This window comes from Lithobates pipiens, unplaced genomic scaffold, assembly GCF_037356315.1.
Source record: "Lithobates pipiens isolate NorthernLeopardFrog02 unplaced genomic scaffold, aLitPip1_a1.2 Scaffold_27, whole genome shotgun sequence".
In the NCBI taxonomy this organism is placed as follows: Eukaryota; Metazoa; Chordata; class Amphibia; order Anura; family Ranidae; genus Lithobates; species Lithobates pipiens.
In genome coordinates, this window is record NW_027507788.1 from 139,713,409 (window position 1) to 139,740,333 (window position 26,925).

The 26,925-nt window shown below is 40.7% G+C and overlaps 1 protein-coding gene across 1 annotated transcript in view; it reads left to right on the forward strand.

Moving 5' to 3' along the window:
• LOC143934176 (L-amino-acid oxidase-like) overlaps positions 1–26,925 on the forward strand; it is a 58,218-nt gene that overhangs the window by 24,192 nt on the left and 7,101 nt on the right. The window contains exons 2-6 of the mRNA XM_077457566.1: positions 4,846–5,069; positions 10,471–10,580; positions 11,472–11,673; positions 13,389–13,457; positions 15,993–16,126. Coding sequence (XP_077313692.1) covers positions 4,846–5,069; positions 10,471–10,580; positions 11,472–11,673; positions 13,389–13,457; positions 15,993–16,126 — 739 coding nt within the window. The remainder of the gene's footprint in view (positions 1–4,845; positions 5,070–10,470; positions 10,581–11,471; positions 11,674–13,388; positions 13,458–15,992; positions 16,127–26,925) is intronic.

Sequence of the window (26,925 nt, forward strand, 5' to 3'; positions counted from 1 at the left end):
TCCAGTTTTAGGTAATTGAACAGTATGTTTTGAGGAAGCTCCATATGTAATATGATATAAAGTAGCTCTAGTCCTCAGTCTATGTACCATTGACAGGTAACAAGCAAATATATGATACAGCTAAGGAGAATATAGCCATTGGAAGTTCATATTGCTTTCTGTGTTTAAAGGTCCACAAATAAAATATCAAAAACAAGTTGTTGGACTGTTTTCTTGTCTTTGAATGAGAGTAAAAATGCATGTTGTCTTGCTGTGCAGGAATAGGGGGACCAGAAATCCAATGGCTCCTGCAAGGGTAGCACTACATTGATATGAACCTTATTAAAATTAATAAAAAATATGAACTAAATAAATAAATAACAGCACTAAAGATAACCCCAAAGAACATTTATTTTACATTTCTCAGGTATATCATTCTTATGATGGGTGATACAGGGGCAACTGACTATAAGATGACTTAAAACATAATAAAGCAGAATTATCCATCAATATTCCTACCAATAATTTTTTTTAATATTGTTAACGTGGGAAAGATTATTCAATAGGAAGTCATATGCCGTGTACATGCCGTGTACGTCTGGCGGTTTCTCTGATGGAGTTCCGACTGAGTTCCTCTGAAACGGACTTGCGTGCACACGATCACACCAAAGTCCGATAGTTTAGAATGTGGTGACATAAAGCGCGTACGACAGGACTAGAAAAAATAAGTTAAATAGCCAGTAGCCAATAGCTGCCCTTGCGTCATTTTTGGTCTGTAGGAATAGCATACAGACGAACGGTTTTCCCGATAGGAATTGATTCCATCAGAAAGATTTAAAACATGTTTATTTCTAGGTCTGTCAGAATTTTGAAAAGAAAAAGTCAACTGAAGCACACACACGATTGGAATATCCGATGGAATGATTCCGTTGGACCTTTTCTGCCGGAAAGTCCGACTGTGTGTACACGCATTACTCTCTGTACTCTTGGCATGTAGATAGCAGTGTAAGCAGTCAAGGGAGTGACATTCATACATGTTTGACAATCAGTTATCTGGCTGTCCTTAGTACTTTCAACCCCAAAAATTACCTTCAGTAACTTTACATGTCTCCATGAACTGTTGTGGGGCATTAATACATGTGCATTAATACGCATTATGGCATTCATTGATGTGCTTTGGGTTAAGCAGCCTATAATTATGAATGGGCTTCCAATGAATCACAGCAGATTAAAAAACATACATGATCTTTTTGTAAAAACCTAGCACACCACAAAGCATACTAGATGGGTTGTGGTGTGCTGCCATGCATCATGTGATGGGCTCTCCTGTACAATGTGTTGGGGTACTGTTCACAATAAATGACACCTCAATGCATCACACTCTGAGCAACTGCATTAGCATGCATTGTGGTAATTGCACACTAACGCAAGAATTTAAGCACTCATTGCCACAATGCACACATGCAAATGGTCCCTAATTCTTACAGTTGTGCTGTACACAGGTATTAAAGGCAGAGAAACTTCATATTGTTGAGCACGGCTGCTAAGCCATAAGTTTAACTTCCCACACAAGTTGTATTTATCAGCCTAGCCTAAGAAACAAACAAAAAAGTTCCCAGTGGGGGTCTCCATTACATACAGTTAGGTCCATATATATTTGGACACAGGCACAATTTCCATACTTTTGGCTGTGTATGCCACCAGAATATAATTAAAATGAAACAATCCAAATGAATTTGAAGTGCAGACTTTCAGCTTTAATTCAAGGGGTTGAACATAAATATAAGTACAAATTTTAGGAACTGCAACCATTTGTATACACAGTCCCCCCATTTTCAGGGGCTCAAATGTAATTGGACAAATGAATATAATCATAAATAAAATGTTCATTTTTAATATTTTGTTGAGAATCCTTTACTAGAAATAACTGCCTGAAGTCTGGAAACCACAGACATTAACAAAGACTGGGTTTCCTCCTTTCTGATGCTTTGCCAGGCTCTAACTGCAGCTGTCTTCAGTTGTTCTTTGGTTGTGCCTTTACTTTTGCCTTCAGCAATTGAAACGCATGCTCAATTGGGTTGAGATCGGGTGATTGACTCAGCCATTGCAGAATATTCCACTTCTTTTCCTTAAAAAGCTCCTGGGTTGCTTTTGCAGTGTGTTTTAGATCACTGTCCATCTGTTCTGTGAAGCGCCGACCAATCAACTTTGCTGCATTTGGTTGAATCTGGGCTGACAGTAGATCTCTAAACACTGCAGAATTCATCCAGCTGCTTCTGTCTTCTGTCACAACATCAATAAACACCAATGATCCAGTGCCACTAGAAGCCATACGTGTCCATGCCATCATACTGCCTCCACCATGTTTTACAGATGATGTGTGCTTTGGATCATGAGCTGTTCCAAGCCTTCTCCACACTTTTTTCTTCCCGTCATTCTGGTACAGATTAATCTTATTTTCATCCGTCCAAAGAATGCTTTTCCTGAACTAGTCTGGCTTTTTTAGATGTTTTTTGGCAAAGTCTAATCTGGTTTTTGTATTCTTCAGGCTTATAAATGGTTTTCACTTTGTGAAGTCTTCTCTTGATTGTAGACTTTGACAATGATATGCCCACCTCCTGGAGAGTGTCTTTCACTTGTCTGGATGTTGTGAATGGGTTTTTCTTTAACATAGAGAGGATCCTGTGATCATCTACCACTGTTGTCTTGCGTGGACTTCCAGGCCTTTTAATGTTGCTGAGCTCACCAGTGTGTTCTTCTTTCATCAGAATGTTTTTGAAGTCTTACAATGGCCCGTATCACTTGCATTGACAGCTCCTTTGAGCACATGATGTAGGTTCACAGCAATAGTGTCCAAATGCAAATACCACACTTAGAATCAACTTCAGACCTTTTACCTGCTTAATTGATAAAGAAATAACAAAGGAGTAGCCCACACCTGGCCATGAAACAGCTTTTGATTCAATTGTCCAATTACTTTTGGTCCTTTGAAAAAAGGGGGGTGGCTTCTTAAGAGCTGTAACTCCTAAACCCTTCCTCCGATTTGGATGAGAGTGGTTCAGCCCATATCCATTATATAACTGTAGCTTGAATATGTTTTGGTAAATACCTGAAAAAAAAACTAAAATTGTACCTATGTCCAAATATATATGGACCTCGGGCCGTCTTTATATTGATTGGACCCCTCCATGTAATTTTGCTCTCCACCTGCTCTGAGACATACAATAAATAGCAGCTAGACTCAAAATCAGTTTACTGAATCAGATTAGGCAGCAATTGTGATTGGCTGCCAGAGGTTGCAGTGCATCATTGCCGCCCACTGACTGGCTGCTAGAGATTACAGCACACATTATGGCTCACTGATTATTTGCTAGAGGTTACAGCATGTGACTTCTGCTTGTTGATTGGTTGTTAGAGGTTACTGTACATAAATATTGCTCACTGATTGGTTGCTAGAGGTTACTGGACATCCTTGCCACTCACTAATTGGCTGCTAGAGGTTACTGCACATTATTACTGCTCACTGATTGGTTGCTAGAGGTTGCAGAATATCCTTACCACTCAATGATTGGTCGCAAGAGGTTAGTGCACATCATTACTGCTCACTGATTGGTTGCTGAAGGTTATAGCACATAATCTCCACACTGCCTGCATGCCATGGACGGACGAGGTGACGGGATCCATTAATAGACAGACAACGCCTAGGGATCCTAGGACTCCTGGGATCAATGGCATTGCTGGGGGGTATTTAGTGGCAATTCCGGGGGTTTGATAGGATCAGTGGCAGTGGTGGGGGGATGGGATTAGTTAAGAGGCAGTACACTGTGGCAAATTCTGAATCATGTAGAGCAAAGCTGGAAATCTTTGGCAAGTTTGTAATGGACGATTCTACACTGACCACCAATGTAATGGGGAATTTACAATGAACACCAATGTAAAGGGAGGTTTTCACTGACCACCAATGTGAGGTGGAATTTGCACTGACCACCATGTAATGGGGGATTTTACGCCAACCTCCAACATAAAATGGATTTTCTACACTAATGCCAATGTAATAGAAGCATTTACACCAACCACCAGTGTAAGGGGGGATATACAATAGCCTTCATGTAAGGAGGAATATACACTGACAATCATTGTTGAGGAGATTTGTACTGACTACCAATGTAAGGCAACACTTCTACACTGACAACCAATGTAAGGGTGACCTTCACACTGACCACTAGTGTGAATGAAAGGATTATACACCAAGCCCCAATGTAATGGTAAGATTTACACTGACCACCTATGTAACTGAGACATTTAGCCTGCGTTCACATTGCATTCACATTTCTTTGTGTGGGGAACACATGAAAAATCACTTTCCTGACATCACGGAAATGTGCTGCCCTACACAGCATACACAGCGCTGGCATTAATTGTTAATGACACTCTCACGCATCTTCTGAGATGTGCATATTCACATCCACCAAAATCCACGGGGCTGTAGCACCATGTTATTTTAAAAAAGGGTCCCACCTCCAATTTGCTTACCTTTGCAGAAGAGGCTGATGTTAGGTTTAATGACCACAGTTGTAGGCAGGACTTTCCAGCATGACCCTTTACCTCCCCAGTGGGCAGCATTCAGCAGAGGTGATGGTGGATTCGACCTCAGGGGGGAATTTAAACTGGGATATGAGATATGAGATATGATACAAGTATTACCCAGCTGCTTTGGGCCCCACAACAATGATTGGGCCCATGGCAGCTGCCCCTTTTGCCTTGCCTTAAAGATGGCCCTGATGGACCTAACTGTATATTCATATTTTTATGGTTGGTTAGTAAAAATATTATCTAAAGTACTTTGTAATCATTTTGTTCCCTCAGTATTTCTCAGCCTGCTGATTTGGGCTGGAGCATATGGTCAAAGCAGCAAAGGTTCAAACTTGTTGGAAGAGTGTCTTAAGGATCCGGAGTATGAAGAGATGATGGATATTGCCATACAAGGATTGCCTTCTGTCCCAAAATCTAATCGGAAACACATTGTAATTGTTGGCGCCGGGATGTCTGGATTATCAGCGGCCAAAGTATTACAGGATGCCGGTCACAAAGTAAGTTTATGAATTTGTCAGAAGATACTCAAAGACATTGGTAGTAATTAATTTTCATCCAGTTGCAATATACTGTACCTTGGTAATTTATGATAAGGTTTGGCAACCCTGGCATGTCAATGTACCGAGTATTGTCAAGGCCTCAACATGAAAGTGTAAGCATAGCCAAAAAAATATTTATTTTTTAAATAGACAAAAGAAAGGTTAAAGTAAAACGAAACCTTCACATCAAAGCACATGTGTCAGTATACTGTATCTTAGAATAGCTAAGCTCACCGCATTAAAAATTTGTGCATGATGAGCTTCATAAACCGTATTATATGCACCGGTTATTGTGCTCTGCCCCCGCAATCTGCTCAACCACCATTGCCAAACTTCCGGTCTGAAGCTTGAGCAATGCATATATAATCATAGCATGCACAGATTACAATGTATTGTTTTTGTTAAAAAGCATTACATAACAAACTTGATTTTAAGCAATATTAAACCCAAACCAAAAAATGAAATATATTGCAGCACACCAGTCATTAGATGTGGTGACTGTTTTAGTTCTTATTTAGGCTTTGCACTCTCTGTTTTCACCTAATGATCTGGCCACTGGCCAACATTACACCTCCTGTAGTAGAGTGCTCCAACTCTGGATGAAGGAGCACAGGGGCACCTTTAGACACCAGCATTGTCCATCTGGGGGAAGGAGAGTGTTAAGCCGACCATATATGAATTAAAATTTGTCCATTTAATTGAGGGACTGGCCAAATTTGGATCCATGTATGGATAGGGTAGTTGTTTACCCCTTTAGCTCCGAAAGATTTAACCCCCTTCATTATCAGGCCATTTTTGGCAATACGGCACTGCGTTACTTTGACTGACAATTGCGCAGTTGTGTGACACTGTGAACAAATAACATTTATATCCATTTTCCCCACAAACAGTTCTTTCATTTGGTGGTATTTGATCACCTCTGCGTTTTTATTTTTTGCACTATAAACAAAAAAAGACTGACAATTTTGAAAAAAATACAATATTTTTTACTTTCTGCTATAAAGCATATGCAATAAAAAATTTAAAAAATCAAATGTTTTCATCAATTTAGGTCATTATATATTCTGTGATACGCTTATTGGGATTTTTTTTACCAAAAAGTATATTGATTGGTTTGTGCAAACTACTAACTATGGGATATATTTATGAAATTTTTATAAATAAAAAAATTATATATAAATTATTTTTAGCACTGATCACTGTGTTAGTGTCACTGGTTCCCAAAAAGTGTAAAAATTGTCAGTGTCCGATTTGTACACCTCAATATCGCAGTCCCGCTATAAGGCGCTGATCGCTGCCATTACTAGTACATATAAATAAATACATTTATTTTTATCACTTTCTATCACAAAGCTCAAGGCAGACTTTCTTGCCTTATCTGGAAAAACAATTTGCAGCATAAAAAGCTGGCTCTAGATGTGACAGAGCCATTACCCACCTAATTAAAGTCACAGAGTCACACTCAGGTCATCTGATTGCAATTAACCGCCACCTAGAAGACCTGTATAACAAAGTGCGATGACATAACATTAGGGTCTGGGGGGTTCCAGAGATGGTTGAGCCTGATTGTATTACCTCTGTTCTGCAATTAGGGGTGGGCTGGGCCGGGGTAGGGTGGCAATTGCCCCCCTGGCCACCCTAACTTATGTTGAAAATGACCGAAGGCCACTGCCTGCTATAATTTTTTTTCATCTCTAGGAAGTCGGGCCAGGGGATCAGCCGTGGTGGCTGGTCGCTGTTGCATTCTGGGAGTTGTAGTCCATGCTCAAGTGCAGAGGAAGCTACAACTCCCTGAGACCTTGGAGGCAAGCAGATGCAGGGCATGCCAGGGAGTCAGAACGCACATGACTGGCTCAGGCTGTGATGCTGGTTACAACTTGACCCCAGGTCCAGGACCAGGAGCTTCATCCCCCCCCCCAGGAGGCCATGGTGTGCAAGGACCTGCTGAGCTGAGCTTCAAGGTGAGAGACCCTGACACCCCCAGCTGACCCCCACATCCCATCCTCCCCCCATACACTCCATTTATCCTACCCCAGTGATCAGGCTGCATTTGATGCGCACTGATATGCTGCATTGATGGGCACTGGTGAGGCTGCATTGGATCGGTACTGACCAGGCTGCTTTGATGGGCAATGATCAGGCTGCATTAATGGGCAATGGTGAGGCTACATTGATGGGTACTGGTGAGGCTGCATTGGATGGGCACTGGTGAGGCTGCATTGATGGGCAATGGTGAGGCTGCATTGATGGGCACTAATCAGGCTGCAGTGATGGGCATTGGTGAGGCTGCATTGATGGACACTGATGAGACAGCATTGATGGGCACTGATTAGGCTGCATTGATGGGCACTGGTGAGGTAGCATTGATGGGCACTGGCGAGGCTGCACTGATGGGCACTGGTGAGGCTGCACTGATGGGCACTGGTGAGGCTGCATTGTTGGACACTGGTGAGGCTGCATTGATGGGCACTGATCAGGCTGCACTGATGGGCACTGATGAGGCTGAGTTGATGGTCACTGGTGAGGATGCATTGATGGGCACTGATCAGCCTGCCTTGATGGGAACTGATGAGGCTGCACTGATATAATTCATAAGGAAGCATCTTTAACAAGACATATGATTAGGTTGGTTGGGACAATATAAGTGGGAGAAAAGAGGAGTCAAACACATCTACACTAAGGATGAGCTCAACACTCCCTGGTTTGGTTCGCACCAGAACATGCGAACAGGCAAGAGCCCCCCTAGATTCCTTTTGTTTCATGCACCCCCCAGAGCCCAGGTCCCTTCCTCTCCTTCAACCCACTGACATAGATGGCAATCAGTCCTCCTCAGAGAAAAGAGAGGATGAGCCGAACACACCCCCCCCCCATCCCGGTTCGGTTTGCACCAAACATGAGAACAGGCAAAACATTTGGAAGAACATGTGAACACCATTAAAGTCTATGTTATACGAACATGAAAAATGAAGAGTGCTAATTTTAAAGGCTTATATGCAAGTTATTGTCATAAAATAAAAAGTGTTTGGGAACCCGGGTCCTGCCCCAGGGGACATGTATCAATGCAAAAAAAAATGTTTTAAAAACTGAATTTTTTTTTTTCGGGAGCAGTGATTTTAATAATGCTTAAAGTGAAAGAATAAAAATGAATTATTCCTTTAAATATCGTGCCTGAGGGGTGTCTATAGTATGCCTGTATAGTATGCTTTAGAATTTGCCACAAACACCGCATAATATTTGCTGTTCCACGAACATGCGAACACCCGATGTTCGAGTCGAACTTACATTCAACTCGAACATCGGGCTCGAAAAAAGTTTTGGCTTTCGATATACTTCATAAGAAAGCAACATTAATAAGACATGAACATATTTGTCTAGAACACATGGCTGAAAATACATCTATAAAAATATTAAGTCATAAGCCTTATGGTAGAGAAACTAGCTATCAGATGTCCCTGCTTTGGCAAACCTTTCCATATTTTGGACCTCTGAATGGATGAGGCCTTATGCACAGTTGGCCAAAATATGGTTGGGTTGGGACAATATAAGTGGGAGACAAGAAGAGTCAAACACATCTACACTTTTCAAGGTGTAAATCTCAACTCTAGGACATACAGTAGTTCAAGAGTACATTGTAGTATCTGATACATTTCCAGTCATAACTGGTCTTTGCCAAGTAAAGTAGCCTAATCACTTGAACTCCGAAAGATTTACCCCCCCCCCCCCATGACAAGGCCATCTTTTGAGATATGGCACTGCATTACTTAAACTGACAATTGCACGGTCGTGCAACGCTGTACTCAAATAAAATGTATCCTTTTAGCATTTGATCGCCTCTGTGTTTTTTATTTTTTGCGCTATAAAGATGCATTATCACTGTATTAATGAGACTGGCTGAGAAGGGGTTAACATCAGGGGTGATCAAAGGATTAACTGTGTACCCTTGGTGATAACAGTAAACAGGACAAATAGACAGGGTAAATCTACCTAACAGTGATAGAGATCTCTCCACTCTATGCATAAATCTGTTGTGAATGCTGAAATTAATTTCTCCACAATGCCCATAGATACTTAGGTAATTGGGGACTTGTTTTAAAGTGTCTTTACTGCTTGTTTGGAATGCAAATGGTCATTTGGAAAGTTAAAAACATTTATTCTGGTTTAGAATAAAGTAAAGGGGGTCAGAACCCTTACCATGTGTTATTGCTGTCTTTGTTCCACACTGGGGGGAGGTTAACTATTGGCCAGACAGAGATGAGAAATCTAAAATGTAAGTTGTTACCAGAACAGGAGGTGATCTATCAAAGGGGATACCTATTCCATTGGCATCTGTCTAAGGAGGAGATTTACCATCACTGCATCACAGACAATCTCTGCAACATAACATAGCAATAAAAACATGACACACGTTTTCACATTTCTGTACTATATATAGAACTAAAAGGATTTATTAACAGAGATTTTCATTGAAAATTTTCCCTTTGTTCTCTTAGTTTTGGATGAAGCAGGAAAAGTTTTGAACATCTGTCAGATTTTTATTGCTGTTGGTGTCTGTTGGGCACTTCTTGTTGAGTTGGCAGATTTAAGTCTCTTCAAGGTGTATACCAGTAACAATAAAAATCCAACAGATATTTAACCCTTTTTCACTCTATCCAAAAATGTTTGGCCTGGTGTTCCAGTTTAATTGATGGTGGGTATAGAAGGAAAAGCACTCAAATTGCCTCATCTGTTAATTGTGAAGAAATAAAGAAAAATAATTCCAAAAAAGGAAAACTTGTGGTCGGACTTTAAAGGCACAACAGACAGCAGAAATATACAAAAAATATTACCATTTATTGAAATATATATATAATACAAAAAACAGGGATGTGAAAGAAACATAGATAAAAATCATATATATAAAAAACAGTCTATATATGATATGAACCCTAATGCGTCTACGCGTTTCGTTGTACAGTTCTTCAGGACACATTTGGGGTTCAAAGGTTGCAAGGAATAGAAAAGGGTCTCACTATCTAAAGATAAAAACACACAGATTACAGTAAACATATAATAAAAAAAGAAAAACACTGTTTATGCCAAGACATGTACACAGGGATAAACAGGGCAGGGATAAACTGATTATTACCTTGCAAAAAGAGTCACATATTACTCAATCAGTGATCAGAAAAGTGGTTTCCCACAAAGGATATACAATATATATATATATATATATATATATATATATATATATATATATATATATATTTCAATAAATGTTAATATTTTTGTATATTTCTGTTCTCTGTTGTGCCTTTAAAGTCTGACCATGTGTTAGTGGAAACATTACAGGCAAATATTCACTCTATCTTTTATATTTCAGGTGACAGTTCTGGAGGCCAGTAACCGTGTAGGAGGTCGTGTACTGACCTATAGAGATCCAGAGGGCTGGTATGGAGAACTGGGACCCATGCGTATTCCTCCATCTCACAGGTATATATAAAAAGCTTTTATATTCATGAAAAAATATAAAGTTCATCTTTGTACCTTCTGATAATTAAAAACGAAGGCTGCCAATTCCTAGAGGATTCGGATATTCACATTAACACTCACACTATATAATGTTCCACTCTGCAGTGCAGAGTCCAGCTTTTTTCACAGAAAGTGTTATTAAAGGGGTTGTAAAGGTAAATGTTTTTTCACCTTAATGCATTCTATGCATTAAGGTGAAAAAACATCTGACAGTGCCTGCGCCCCCAGCCCCCCATTTTACTTACCTCACCCCTCGAAAGTCCCGCGCTCGTCCCCCCACGTCCTTTCCACCGTTCAGCCTGGCCACTGATTGGCTGGATTGGATGAATGGAAAGCAGCGCAGCCATTGGCTCGCGCTGCTGTCAATCACATCCACTGACGCAGAGCGCCAGGGGGCGGGGCCGTGTAATACAGCGAGCTGCTATAGCCACCGGTGTTCTGGCATATTCAGTCCGACCATCATATAGCGTCCGCCCCGTACTGCGCATGCGCCGTTCCTCCTCGGCTATTTTCGGAATCTGTGTTGCTGTGTACTGCGCATGCGCAGTACACAGCGGACGCTATCTGATGGGGGACCTTATATGATAAGACACCGGCTGTATCACGGGAGCGCCCTCGCAGATGCTTCTCACCATGCAAAGGAGCTCGCATGAACGTGAGAAGCACCTGTGGGAGGAAGCAGAGACAGCCGCCGAGGGACCCCAGAAGATCAGGTTCGGGGCCAAACGAGCTGCACAGTGGAGGTAAGTATAACATGTTTGTTATTTAAAAAAATAAAAAATAATTCACTTTACAATCCCTTTAACCTTAGTATGTAAAATTCCTAAAACGTGCATCTGTTCATTTTTCCAGGCTCATACGGGAATTCATTCGTCAGTTTCAATTGCAGATGAACCCTTTTATCATATCTAATGAAAACAGTGTATACATGTTCAATAACATAAGACAACTGCAAAAGGATGTTACTAAGATGCCAAACCTGTTTGGGTTTGCATTGAGCCCCGAGGAAGAAGAAGTATCCCCTGATGATCTATATTCTAATTTGGCATACAAGGTAATCACTGTGTCTCAGAAAATACTATGACAATAAAATAAAAGTGTTTTAGTGCATATATACACTGATTATGTACCATGAATCAAATTAACATAAAACATATAATCAAACATCATACATCTTATCTTAATAATCCAAACACATGCATGAATGTATAAAGTGACTCAGTGGACTAAAAGTGCTATGTGCAAAAATTGATACAATAGAAGATCTTGTGAATCAAAGATAACATAATTAGATAATAAAGTCCATTCCAAAAATAGTCAAATCTTGTAATGGTGATTCAAACGTGTTCTCGTGTCCACACAGGTGCTCCCCCTTTATGTGTATATGCTCACCTCAGAGCACGTGACCTCACAATTAAGTTCAGTCACTGCACGCATATGAACCACCCCTGGGTTAAGTGTTATGTCCCATAAACACGATTGGAAATTCCGCCAGCAAAACTCTGATGTGAGGTTTTGGTCGGAAATTGCGACCATGCGTATGCTCCATCAGACTGAGATGGAGAGCAGGTTCTCTATTTTTCCGATGGAAAAATTTCTGATCGGAAATTCCGATCGTCTGTAACAGTTCCGACGTGCAAAATTCCTACGCATGCTTGGAAGCATTGAACTTAATTTTCATCCCGTCGGAAAAACCATCCAAGATTTTTCAGACGAAAACTCAGATCGTGTGTACGCAGCATTAGTGATGGGATCCTGGGCTGCTCAGTGACGCTGTTTCCACATCCATATAAAACATATGAAGGACTTGATAGTGTGATACCATTAAAAAAAAAAAAAAAACACTGGTGCCAGGTGCTTCAAGGCACCACTCTACAGAAAGCCAAATTGCCAAATTAGTGTGTCCTTCCATCTTGAGACAGACCACCTGTCTCCTGCATCGTCCTGTCCCTTCCCCAACATGTGTTGATACAGAGATATAACCTATCTTCCCCCTGATATATATGATGTTTGATTAGATGCTTTATGTTAATTTGATTCATGGTACATAATCAGTGTATATATGCACTAAAACGCTTTTACTTTTTGTCACTTTAATAGGGCATATATGCCATTATTAAGATAGTGCAGCATTTTCTTTTCATATATATTGTTTTTGCACAGTCTTATGGGACGTGATCAATGTTAGCAGCTGTCCGGATAGGAGTTGATATATACTAGTGGTAGCTCGCAATGTTTTTTTGTTTTTATACAGTCAGAGATGTGATGACAGAAGTCCAGTGTAAATCCAAGATACAACAGAACAGGAGAGCATATGTAGGATCAGAGCAGTCAGATAAGAGTCAGATAAGAGTATACAGCATTGCCAGCTACTGACAAATGGTTCTCATCAGAGTACAGGGCCAGAGACACCAGCTCTTCACCAATGAAGGTATAGATGGATTTTAGCATCAGGACAACTTCCTGTTCCAACGTGATTGTGCACCAGTGCACAAAACAAGGTCCATAAAAACATGGATGAGTGAGTTTGGGGTGGAGGAACTTAACTGGCATGCACAGAGTCCTTACCTCAACCCGATAGAACATCTTTAAGATGAATGAGAGTGGAGACTGCGAGCAAGGTCTTCTTGTCACCAGCATACAAATATAAACAGACAGGAACAGGAGGAGAAGCCAATGCAGATGGGTAAACAGGATTAGAAAATGATAAAACCTGACCTTTGAGGAAATTTAGTCTTCATTGTAACTTCTCACATTTTCTTCCTTTAGTTTGTAAGACACGTTGCTGGAGAAAACTGCTCTGAAATCTTGGGCTCACTTGACAAAGTTTCCCTTCAGGTAAAATTATTAGGCCGAAACAATAACACCGAGAGCACAAATATCCAGGGATCTCTCTAGATGAGTATTTTGCTTTCTACGTTAGCAGGCATTAAATCAGCTGGGATAAAAACTGGGCGGTTATTTGCTACACTTATGCCCGTATACACAATCGGAAATTCCGCCAGCAAAAGTCCGATGAGAGCTTTTGGTCGGAAAATGCGATCGTGTGTATGCTCCATCAGGCTTTTGCTGGCGGAATTTCGGCCAGCAAAAGATTGAGACCATGTTCTCAATTTTTCGATCAGAAAAAGTCCCGATCGAAAATTCCGATAGTCTGTACAAATTCCGATGCGCAAAATTCCTAGGCATGCTTGGAAACAATTCGACGCATGCTCGGAAGCATTGAATTTCATTTTCTCGGTTCATCGTAGTATTGTACATCACCACGTTCTTGATGGTGGGAAAGTTCAGAGAACTTTTGTGGGACTGTGTTTATGCAAGCCAAGCTTGAGCCGAATTCTGTCGGAAAAATCATCCAAGTTTTTCCGACTTTACGGGGCATTACACAAGGGATGCTTTTAGCTGGTTGTGATGTCCAATATTTCTGTTTTAAATTCTAAACAAGACAAGTTCCCATCTTTAGACTATGTGTGGAACAACTCCAGTGCTTATGGACCTGTTAAATGTTTGAATCGTGCTAATTAAAGTTGTAACGCTATCCTCTCAGGAGCTGCTGAGTATAATGGGACTCCTGTTCACTTGTGAGCCCTGAGTAAGGACCCATACACACTATTAGATTTTCTGCAGATTTTTGCCTTCAGATTTACCAAAACCATATAATATGAGGTCAAACCTTAGGAGTTTCAACTTGTGTGCAATCAGGCAGGCCCTTGCACTACATGGTTTTGGTAAATCTGAAGACAAAAATTAGCAGAAAATCTGATATTGTGTTTGGAGCTTTATGCCGTGTACACAGGATCGGAATATCCAACAACAAAACCGTGGATTTTTTTTCCGAAGGATGTTGGTTCAAACTTATCTTGCATACACTCGGTCTCACAAATTTTGTCAGAACTTCGGAACATAAGAACGCGGTGACGTAAAAGGCGTACGATGAGCCGAGAAAAGGGAAGTTCAGTAGCCAGTGCGGCTCCTTCTGCTTGATTCCGAGCATGCGTGAGCTTTTGTGCGATGGACTTGTGTACACACGATCAGACTTTCAGACAACCAGTGAAGTTGGCGGAAAATTTGAGAACCTGCTCCCAAACATTTGTGGCCGGAAATTCTGACAGCAATTGTTCGATGGAGGATACACACGGTCGGACTTTCCGACAACAAGCTCACATCGAACATTTCCCATCAGAAAGTCCAACCATGTGTACGCGGCATTAAGGTTTGACCTCATATTATATGGTTTTAGTAAATCTGAAGCCAAAAACTTTCATGAAATCTAATAGTATGAATGATGGTATGTTTTATACTGTAATCTTTGAAATTGTCTATCAGAGGCTATATCCAAAATTTCATAATAGTGTGTATGGGTAGGGATGGGCAAACGGTTTGGCCCTTTGGTTGTTCTACAGAACACCGAACAATATGCGGAACACCGTTAAAGTCTATGGAACATTAACATGAAAAATCATCATCATCGTGTTCATTTTAAAGGTGTATAGGCATGTTATTGTCATAAAAAGTGTTTGGGGACCCGGGAATGTATCATCGCAAAAAAAGTTTTAAAAAAGCACTTTTTTGGGGATTAGTGATTTTAATAATGCTTAAAGTAAAACAATAAAAGTGAAATATTCCTTTAAATTTCATACCTGGGGGGTGTCTATAGTAAGCCTGTAAAGTGTTGCATGTTTTCCTGTGTTTAGAACAGTCCCTGCACAAAATGACATTTCGAAGGAAAAAAAAGTAATTTAAAAATACTCACGGCTATAATGAATTGTCGGTCCTGGCAATACAGATAAAAGTCATTGAAAAAAACGGCATGGGATCCCCCAGTCCATTACCAGGCCCTTTGGGTCTGGTATGAATATTAAGGGGAACCTGAACCAAAATGTAAAAAAAAAAAATTGCGTGGGGGTCCCCTCAAATTCCATATCAGACCCTTCAGGTCTGGAATGGATTTTAAGGGGAACCCCATCCCAAAATTTTAAAAAAATGGCGTGGGGTTCCCACCATCCATACCAGACCCTTAACCTCCCGGTTACGTAAATGGGTAATTATGCTCCTGCCCTGCCCCTTTGCTCACTCACTTAGGACTTGTAATTCTATTCCATTTTAACTGAATGAAGAAGTCCTGCTTGCTGCATACTGGTCCCAAGATTATTAGCAATGCTTTACTAGTTCCTATTCCATCTAAACTGCAGAGCACTGCCATTTGGGCCATTTAACAACCTACGATCAGTAACAATGCAGTGTGTTATAAAGTAAAAACTGGGAAATCGCTGCAGCTCACCACATGTACCCCTCTACATGAACTTAAAGTTTAATAAGTTCCCATCTTTGCAAAACCCTAATACTGTGCTTTTTTTTTTTTTTCTGAAATAGTCAATCATGACAGATGAAGGACATTTAAGTGCTGGTGCTATGAAGATGCTTGGAAACTTGATGAATACTAATAGTCAGCCCTACGTCTCATTTATGGAAGCAGTTCTGGATATGTATATTTTTAAAACCCCAAGGTACAGTAAAAAAGTAAATACATGCATGTGTCATATTTCCCTTTATACAAATATATATAAACCAAAAGCTTAAAGAGTGGTGAGTTGAGAGCTGTCCTGGGTTTGGTTCAAGCAGGGATCACAAACTTCAAAGTAGACATGTGCAGAACCAAAAAATAAATGTTGTTTTGTTTCAATTCCATATTTACATAAATTTGTTTAGTTAAATTTGTGTCAGGTTATCTGAGGCCAGGTGACAGATGCACACCATTGGGGTCAGGAGTGCACCGCTAAGGTAGTGGACCCTATGGCTGACTGCTGCAGATCCACTGGAGCACCAACACAGATCCCACTCGGAGCTAGAGCATAAGATTCCCCAGGGTGCAGTGTTTAAGAGTTTAAGAGTCAGCAGGTGTTCACAAGAGACTCTAGTGGTGAGGATGGACTGCGCTGCAACTGGCTCCAGGTCACGGCCCCCAGGGTCTTCCAGCTCACGTTCACAGTAGGCTACTGGAGGATAGAGAGGAAGCAGCAGTCCAGGACAACAAGGGATAGTCAGGAGATAAGCCAAAGGTCAGGACAACTAGCAGACAAAAATAGAGAAAGAACATGCCAAAGGTCAGGGTAACAAGCAGGCAGGGATAGTCACAGAACAAGCCAAGATCGGTAAACAGAAACAGACGTAGAGCATGTGACAAGAGGCATACATAAAACTAAACACACAATATTTCTCGGGCAAGGCAGGCTTGGACAGCACTGTGTTAAATAGTGTATCCTGTAGAGGCTAGGGTGGAGATTGCTTAACCATGGAGGTGTGAGAGTGCAGGCCCTAAGGCTGACACATAGACTATTTTTTTCTATCCTATTCTTTTCTATGCTATTCAAATTCATTCTTTTTAAAATTTGAATGTCAGAAGATGGTTATTTTCTATTTTATTCTATTCTATTCTTTTCCATTCTATTCGTTTCTATCCTGTGGACATGAAGGTATTACTGCAGATGACATGACAATTTGTTTAATTCGTTTTCGGACTTCATTTCATTTATTCAAATTCAAAAATATAAAAAAAAATTGAATTCTGAGTGTGTAAACGATTCGAATTGCATTCAAATTCGACTCAAATTCCATTCTGAATCAAATTTATTCTATTTGAGATTTTGGAAGATAGTTATATTCTTTTTATTCCATTATATTCTATTGTTTTTTTTCTGTCCTGTTCTTCTTTTATGTTCTGTTCTTTGCTTTTATTTTATATTATATTATATTCAAATTCAGATTTATTCTATTAGAAATGAGAATTTCAGAAAACATTTATATTGTTATATCCTTTCTATTCTATTCTATTATTTTCTATTGTTTATTCTATTCTATTCTTTTCTATTTTAATATTTTATTTTCTATTATATTATTTGCTAGTCTATTTGAATTATAATTGATTCTATTCAAAATTAGAATTTTGGAAGAAGGTTATATTCTTTCTATTTCCTATAAATGCATATCAGACTCTTGAGTCTAGTTTGGATGTAAAGGAGAATTCCATCACAAAAAAACGGCACATTGGCAAAGTATCCTACTGGCAAAACACCTTGTTGAAGTGCAAAGGACAAAGGTCTTTTCCCCATAAACCTAGCCCAGTGGTCGTGGGGGGGGGGGGGGGTCTGCGATCGGGGAGCTTATTGGAATTTGGAAGGCACCTTTAACAACATGTGATTTTATGCACCCGTTCTCAGTCACAAAAAAAATGTAAACAGTAAAAAAGAAAACAAACAGTATTTGACTATTCAATTTAAAGTAATTTAAAAGTAATTTAATAAAAAATTTAAATAAAAAAAATTCTCACAATGTACATCCACTGTCAATCACATTGTCCAGTGATGCATATCCATGTCAATTAACCACTTGGCGACCGCCACACGCCGATATATGTCGGCAGAATGGTACGGGTGCTGCGCAATTGGGCGAACGCGTCACACCCCCCCCCCCCAGTTCCTGATTTCTGGCCTGGACCTGCTGATCAGTTCTGGCGAATGAAAATGCTTCACTTGCCTGTAAGTGTAAACACAGGCAGGGGAAGGGGAATTCTTTTCGGTTCCAGAGAGAGGAGAGAGGACAGCTAAACGTGAGTTGCATGCCACTACACTAATACCAGTACACATAGGTAAACTTGTCACCCCCCGATCACCCTCTGATCGCCTCCCCAGTTAACCCCTTCACTCCCTGTCACTGTGTCACCAATTGCAGTTGTCCGATTTTTCACTGATCACTGCATTGGTGTCATTTGTGACTGTAGTAGTTTAGGGTTCCCAAAAATGTAGTGTTAGCAGGATCAGCCCAGAAACTTTCTAGCACCTGCATGTAGCTCCTCCGCCCAGCCCAGCCCAGCCCACCTAAGTGCAATATCAGTCGATCTCTAAACTGAGGAAAAAAATTGCCTTTTTTAAAAAAAATTTATTATAGCAAAAAGTACAAAATATTGTGTTATTTCAAAGTTGTCGCTCTTTTTTATCGCACAAAAAATAAAAAACGCAGAGATGATCAAATACCACCAAAAGAAAGCTCTATTTGTGGGGACAAAAATGATGTCAATTTTGTTTGGGTACAACGTCGCAAGACCACACAATTTTCAGTTAAAGCGACGCAGTGCCGAATAGCAAAAAATGGCCTGGCCGTTGAGCAGCCAAATCTTTCTGGGCTGAAGCGGTTTATATGGGAGGGGTGGACCTCAATGACCGGTTGATGGCGTTGTACTTAATTGCCTGTAAGGTCAGACACTGGTATAAAAAAGTGTCTGTATACGTATTCCAATTGGCTCTGATGAACACTTACAGTATGTGCTATATAAAGCGTCAAGACGAAATGGATCCTTCCTTAAATTCCAGGAAGAGATTGTCACAGTCCTTCTGTTTCCAGACGGTGCTGTGCCCCAACTTCCCAACACAAATACAGTGAGCTGGATGCATGAGAGCCACTTTCCGTATGTCCTCCCTGGTACACCTACCCAACGTTCACCCCAAAGAAAATGTTGTGTCTGTAGGAAACGTAGATATAGGCATGACACCCGCTATTAGTGTCCCTCCTGTCCTGACCATCCTGGTCTTTGCGTTGGTGAAAGTTTTCAATGCTACCACACACTAGTGGAGTATTAGCGTAGGTTACAGCACTGCACAGATTAGGGAACACTTTCACAGGGTCTCCAAAGATGCCATTGCATTTTGAGAGACCCGAACCTGGAATCGAACCGTTATGCCCTGTACACACGGTCGGACTTTCCATCGGAAAATGTGCGATCAGATCTTGGTTTTTTGGAAAATCAGATCATGTGTGGGCTCCATCAGACTTTTTCCATCGGAATTTCTGACACACAAAATTTGAGAGCAGGATCTAAAATTTTATGACAACAAAATCTGATCGTTTAAATTCCGATCGTGTGTAAACAATTCTGAAAGACAAAGTGCCTCACATGCTCAGAATAAATTACAAGATGAAAGCTATTGGCTACTGCCCTCTTTATAGTCCCGTCGTACGTGTTCTACGTCACTGCGTTCTGAACAATGGGATTTTCCGACAACTTTGTGCGACCGTGTGTATGCAAGTCAAGTTTGGGCTGAAATCCGTCGGAAAAAATCAGACGGATTTTGTTGTTGGAATGTCTGACCATGTGTACAGGGCATTACAGTTACAGCACAAATAAAAGTGTAAAATAAAAAAAAAGTAAAAAAAAAAAAATATATAAAATAAAATAGCCAAAAATAGTTGTTGTTTTATTGTTCTCGCTCTCTCTATTCCCTCTCAGTTTTTCTGCTCTTTTTTACTGTATTCTATGCTTAACTGCAATGTTTTATTGTTACTATGTTTGTTTTTTTTAGGTATGTAATTCTTTTATACTTTACTGTGTTTTATTGTTAACATTTTTTTTGTTTTTAGGTACGCCATTCAGCTGCAGCACTGATTTATTTATCTTGACAGCAACAGCGTTTTCTCTCACGATACATAAAGTGCTGTAGGAGGTGATTTCACCATTACAGTTTAAAAAAAAAAGAGCATATATGCCAAAGCATGAGGCAGGATGCTTCGGCATATATTTTTTACACTTTTTTTTGTCACAGATTATTGTTTGCTTTTCAGGCGCACCATTCAGCTGCAGCACTGATTTATTTATCTTAACAGCAGAGGCATTTGTTCTCACGATACGTAAATCAGCGACTGTAGGAAGTGATTTCACCACTACAGTTAAAAAAAAGATTGGTGCATGTACGCCCATCAATAGAAGTGGGTGGATGCAGTGTGGTATTCTAATGGTGGGCATACCAACCGCTCAATATCTTTTTTTCGTTAAGCCCACAGGCTGCATGAAAAAAAAGAACATTACACTATATGACCAACAAGGACCAGCAACATACGTGCTGGACTTTGAGTGGTTATACCAGAATGATGCCTGCAGGTTTTTGGTATTATTTTGGTATCGTTCTTTTCAGCAAGCGGTCAGCTTCCATTTAAAAGCAATCATAGTGGCTAATTAGCCACTAAACTGCTTTTACAAGCAGTGGAACACCCCCCCATCCCCTCCCATTGTCTTCCTTGGTTTTCTCTGGCTCTTCTGTCCCACCGGGGAACCTGATAATGCAGACGCTGGACCTACCAGCTGACCATTGATCTAATCAAAGAACAGCTCCAATCATCTCTATGGCCTAAGAAAACAGAAACTACAAGCATTTTATGACTTTGGTTTTGCCGGATATAAACAGTGTCATTGGGAAATTGGGAAAGCATCTTATCACACCGATCTTGGTGTGGTCAGATGCTTTGAGGGCAGAGGAGAGATCTAGAGTCTAGTAATAGACCCCAAAAGAGTACCTGTCACTACCTATTGCTATCATAGGGGATATTTACATTCTCTGTGATAACAATAAAAATTATAAAAATAAAAAAAATTAACATCCCTGCATCCCTGTCCCCCCGTGCTCACGTGCAAAGGTGAACGCAAGCGTCGGTCTCGTGTCATATGTAAACAGCAATTGCACTATGCATGTGAGGCAATGTGAATGTCAGATCGAGGGCAGTAATTTTAGCAGTAGACCCCCTCTGCAAATCTTAAGTGGTAAGGTTGTTAAAGGCTTTTAAAAATGTACGTAATTTGTCGCTGCTGCATGGTTGTGTGCAATTTTAAAGCATGTCATGTTGGTATCTATGTGCATTTGGGCAATATAGTGTGTTTTAGTGGATTAAAATTCAAACCCACCATTTTAATCTGTAGGGTCTTTGCTTTAAAAAAATATATAATTTTTGGGGGTTCAGAGTAAATTTCACATGCTAACTTTTTGTTAACATGAAACAAATATTTTCATGTTAACAAAAAGTGTCAGAAAGGGCTTTGTCTTCAAGTGGTTAGAAAAGTGGGTGATGTGTGGCATAAGCTTCTAATGTTGTGCATAAAATACCATCACAGGTCAAAACCCCTCGAAATGACCCCTTTTTGGAAAGTAGACACCTCAAGCTATTTGCTGATAGGCATAATGAGTCCATGGAATATTTTATATTTTGCCACAAGTTTAGAGAATATTACAATATTTTTTTTTCCCACAAAGTTGTCACTAAATTATATATTGCTCAAACATGCCATGGAAATATCTGAAAGGACACCCTAAAATACATTCCGCTGCTTCTCTTGAGTACAGGGATACCATATGTGTGAGACTTTTTGGCAGTCTAGTCATGTACAGGCCTCAGTAAACCAAGCACCGCCTTCAGGCTTTCTAAGGGCGTAAATTTGTGATTTCACGCCTCACTGCCTATCACAGTTTCCAAGGCCATGAAATGCCCAGATAGCATAAAAGCCCCTCAAATGACTCCATTTTGGAAAGTAGACACCCCAAGCTATTTACTGAGAGACATGGTGAGTATTTTGCAGCTCTCATTTGTTTTGGAAAATGAAGACATTGTTAGGTGTGACCTCAACAAGTCACCTATTTGTCAGGTTATGTTACCGTTTCCCAATTGTTAGTTAGAGTTCTTATCCAAGCAAAGAGACACGGAGATATTATTCAGTATTTCTGCTCAGAAGTCCGTCGTTAACTCTGACTGTCTCTGACTGACTCTGGCTCTGAGGCTTCTTTATTACATCTTTTATAGACAGAAAAGGGCAAACATCAGCAAATGTAAAAAAACAACATTTTTGCAAAGGAAAGACAATTCTCCGGGTGTTATCAGCTGATAAGACAATCTTCTGGGCGTAGACTGCTTTTTAGGGCTGATGCGGCCTCTTCTTGATGAGTACGTGACTAAAGATGACGAATCCTTATTTTACAGAGAAGGATAGAAAAATACATGTATTTAGTAAGACATAAGGTCAACCATTTTTTGTTTAGACACCCCTTAATCCTTACATTTCCCCCTTTGACATCACCCCTCCCTCTTGCCCTGGGTCCACCTGAACAAGTTCTAGTCAGCCTATATCCAGAGTACTCTCCCTGACCGCGAGTTGTCAGAGGGGTATACACCCATCCCCCTGGACAGTACCAACATCTAAAATTCAGGAAGAGTGGCTTTTCTGACAGATGGGTGATGTCAAGAAACTAAATCTACCTATCTTCACAAAAGTTCCATCTTTTCCGCATCATTTACCTTGGCTTTCTTGCAAAAGCACATAAACAACTTAAAGCATGCATAAAAGAAAAATACGAATAAGAGCACCACTATAATCGTCATTGCTGCCTTCTTAACCCAAGAGAATAACCCTGAGAAACTAAAAGTTCCACCAAACCGATCCCAGTCGCGACCAATATTTCGGGCCTTCTCTTGTAAATTCTTTACTTCCGTACAGTGTTGTGCAATGATGTCATAATAGTCAGGTACCTCAATGCTGGTGTTATGTATCCAAGTACAGCACTCATAGTCCTCAGTAGTTTCACAGAGTCCTGTCAGTGCTGCACTCATACTTTCAATTGCTAATTCATGTAATTCTAATTGTTGTCTGATGGCTCTGGTCTCCAGATTTAACTTAGTAATGTCATCAGAGTTTTTCTCCAAAACATCATTAATAATTCCTGTATAGTTATTTAGTCTTTTCATTAAGTCTATACCCCATCCTGTTCAGGACGGGAACCAAGCCCATGCCATGTCCTTCTTCAGGAATATTTCTCTTTTACTACGATACCTGAGGGGATATCTAGGATGCATGCTAGCTTCTAATAGGTGATCACCTCGTTCATCACCTACTACTCCCATTACTGGTACTAAACTTGCGAGGTAGCACCATCCCTGAGCTCTTCTAGGTATCCAAGTATAACATTTATCCTCACAACAGATATATATATTATTTCCCAGTGCTACTGATCTTGAACTGATATCATTTCTATAACGAGAGGTGTATCCATAGAGGGATAAGTTGGATACTAACCACCTAACATTATTATCCACAATGTTAGTGAGGAAGTCAGATAATGTCTGGTGTGTGCTGGAATTACTGGGATAGAAGCTTCCATTTAATACGACAATGGACAAATTAAACTTGCTGTCTTGGCATTCTCCATTTCCTCCCGTTGTGTTCCCTAAGTTGAAACACCAATCAGGGGAAAAGGCGAGACCATTTGACTTAAACATTACTGTCTCATTGGTATTTGTTCTAATTATGTTAATGCTACTGTTAGCAAGATCAGTATAGTTTATAGGAACTGCCATCAGTGGTATACTTGCTGTGCTGGGGTGTAATTTGCTACAAATCCAACATTTCTCATATCCTGACTTCTGGGCATAAGCATATTTAAACTTCAGTAATAACATTTTTTTAGAAAATCCTTCATCCTTGTGTATTTTATTCTGTGAGGTAACCAAACTATTAGCCAGAATTACTGAAACAATAAAAAGATACATGTTGTCATTTGCCAACTGGCTCCTTTTTACAATGAGAAGCGTGGATCCAGGTAGGTTTCCCTTCCAATTTCACTGAGGTTGCTGTAATCAATAGCACCTGGAAAGGACCTTCAAACCTTGGTTCCAGTGTCTTTCTGGTATGTTTCTTTACATACACATAGTCTCCTGGTTGTAGATCGTGTGTACCTGTGACAGAATTAGGGTCTGGAAGAGAAGAATACACACTCTTGTGGATTTTAGTCAGACGCTGTTGCAACTGTATTACATACGTAGTTAAACTATCACATTGTATTTGCATACTTTGAGGAAAATATAAACCTAATCTAGGTGCACTTCCAAACAGTATTTCATATGGGGATAACCCTGTTTTTCCTGTTGGGGTGTACCTAATAGAGAACAAAGCTAAAGCTAGGCACTCAGGCCATGGTTTGTTTAACTCCTGCATAGCTTTTTGTATTTTCAGCTTGATTGTACCATTTACTCTTTCTACTGATCCTGAACTCTGTGGGTGGTAAGGAGTATGAAAACTTTGTTGAACCCCTAACATTGCCATCACATTTTGCATTATTTCTCCCGTGAAATGTGTCCCCCTATCTGATTCTATTGTTTCTGGGAGACCAAACCTAGGTATCAGCTCAGTAATCAGTTTCTTGGCGGTGGCTTTTGCCGTAGCTGATTTCACAGGATAACTTTCGGGCCAGCCTGAAAATAGGCAGATGCACACGAGAACAAATTCAAAGGGGCCGCTCTTAGGCATTTGTATGTAGTCAATCTGCAGTCTCTGAAAGGGATATTGGGCCCGGACCTGATGTTTACGTGGGGTTTTCACTCTCTGTCCTGGGTTATTAATCAGACAGATTTGGCATGCAGCACAGTAGTTCCTTGCAGTACTACTGAATCCAGGGGCTAGCCATCCTTGGCTTACAATCCTATACATAGAATTGGAGCTGACATGAGTGGGTAAGTGGACAGCCGCTGCCATTGCGGGGTATAGAGAAGCGGGTAGACATATTTTGTCTCCTTCTCTCCATACATTGTCAAGGCCTGGTGCAGCTCCCTCCTTAACCCAACGGTCCTTCTCAATAGCCCCTGCTTGTTCCTGTAGTTCCATTAGCTGCTGCCATGTGGTTTCGGGCATACTCACCTGTACCGTGGCTAAGGTCTCAGGGCTTACTTCCCCTAGAGCTGCCTTCTTTGCAGTTAAATCTGCAAATGCGTTTCCTTTTGCCTCAGTTGTTTTTGCGCTCGTGTGTGCCGCTATCTTCATGATGGCTACTCTTATAACCTTTTGAAGATTGTTCAGGACTCTTTTGATTCCTTCACCATGTTTAACAGGTGTGCCTGCTGCTGTAAGGTAACCTCTAGCTTTCCATATGTGGCCATAATCATGTGCAACACCGTAGGCGTATGCGGAATCAGTGTAAATGTTCCCTTCTTGTCCCTCCAAGTGTTCTAGGGCTTTCTCTAGAGCGGTTAGTTCCGCTTCTTGTGCCGACATGTGTGCTGGTAGTGACTTTGCCTCAATTACCTGTGTGTCCGTTACCACAGCATAACCTGTGTGATATTTACCTTTGTCATCGGCAAATCTACTACCATCTATGTACAGTGTGTGTTCTGCATTTGCAATGGGTATGTCTGTGACATGTGGGAACCCCGTGGTTTCTTGTTCCATAAGTTGAAAACAATCGTGTTCATCAGATGTTATGTCATGAAATGAAAGTGTGTCAGAATCCTGAGTATCTTGTGCTGTATCTACACCATTATCATCATTACTCCCCCCTGTCAAATCTGTCTGTAATGGTAAAAGCTGTGCTAAGTTAAAAGAAGTGCATCGCTGAAAGGTAACATTGGGGGGTAGGAGCAAGGTGCATTGTAGACGCAGCTGCCTTGCCATTGATATGTGTTTTGGCTGGACCTGTGATAAGATGGCGTGTATGTCATGTGTGGTATGTACCACTACAGGATTGTCTAAGACAATTTCTGAGGATTTGTCAATGATAATTGACACTGCTGCAACTGCTCGTACACAGGACGGTGATCCTCTAGAGACAGGATCGAGAGCCGCCGAGAAGTATGCTACCGGCCTTTGTTTGATGTGTTGTTGTGTCAACACCCCTGTTGCGTGTCCCGTGATTTCAGCAATGTACAAATGAAATGTTTTGGTATAGTCAGGGATCCCGATCGCAGGTGCCAAAATTAGTAACCTTTTTAAGGTGCTAAAAGATTCATGACCTGCTTCTGTGAGTACATAGGGTACTATTTTCAAGCAATCATATAATGGCTGCATCAGAGAACTGGCATGTGGTATCCATTGTCTACAATATGACACCATTCCCAGAAACATACGAAGTTGCTTAAAATTGCGTGGGATATTCATTTGTCTTATGGCCTGGACTCGGTCTTCAGTGAGATGTCGAGTACCCTGGGATATACAGTGGCCCAAAAAGACAACCTTTTTCTGACATACCTGTAACTTAGTTCTATTCACCTTGCACCCTTTTTCAGCCAGGAATTGTAACAATGAGAGAGTGGCTTTTAAACAAGTCTACATATTGCAACAATACACAAGTGTCAGGCGGTTGCCATTCCCCCTATTTTTACTTTTTAAGGTTTAGTCAGTGGGGCATCAGTCAGGAGTCCGTCATAACCACTTATGGGTATGGTGTCACGGGATGTCATGTGTGGAGGGACTACTGAATCAGACAACAGACTGCGTGACGCTCCTGTGTCAACCAAACAAGGAATATGTTTACCTTCCACCTTCATCAACATGTGGAGCATTTTGTTCTCTGATTCAGCTAGGACTGGGGCAAGTCATGCGGTCGGATCGTCCCTATCATTGGTACGCCTCTGTCTGTAGTCCCTCGTGTCTCTGTCCGTGTTTCCTTCCTGTTCGTCTTTTATCCTTTTCCTACAGTCTCTTTTTATATGTCCCACCTTGTTTCAGTAA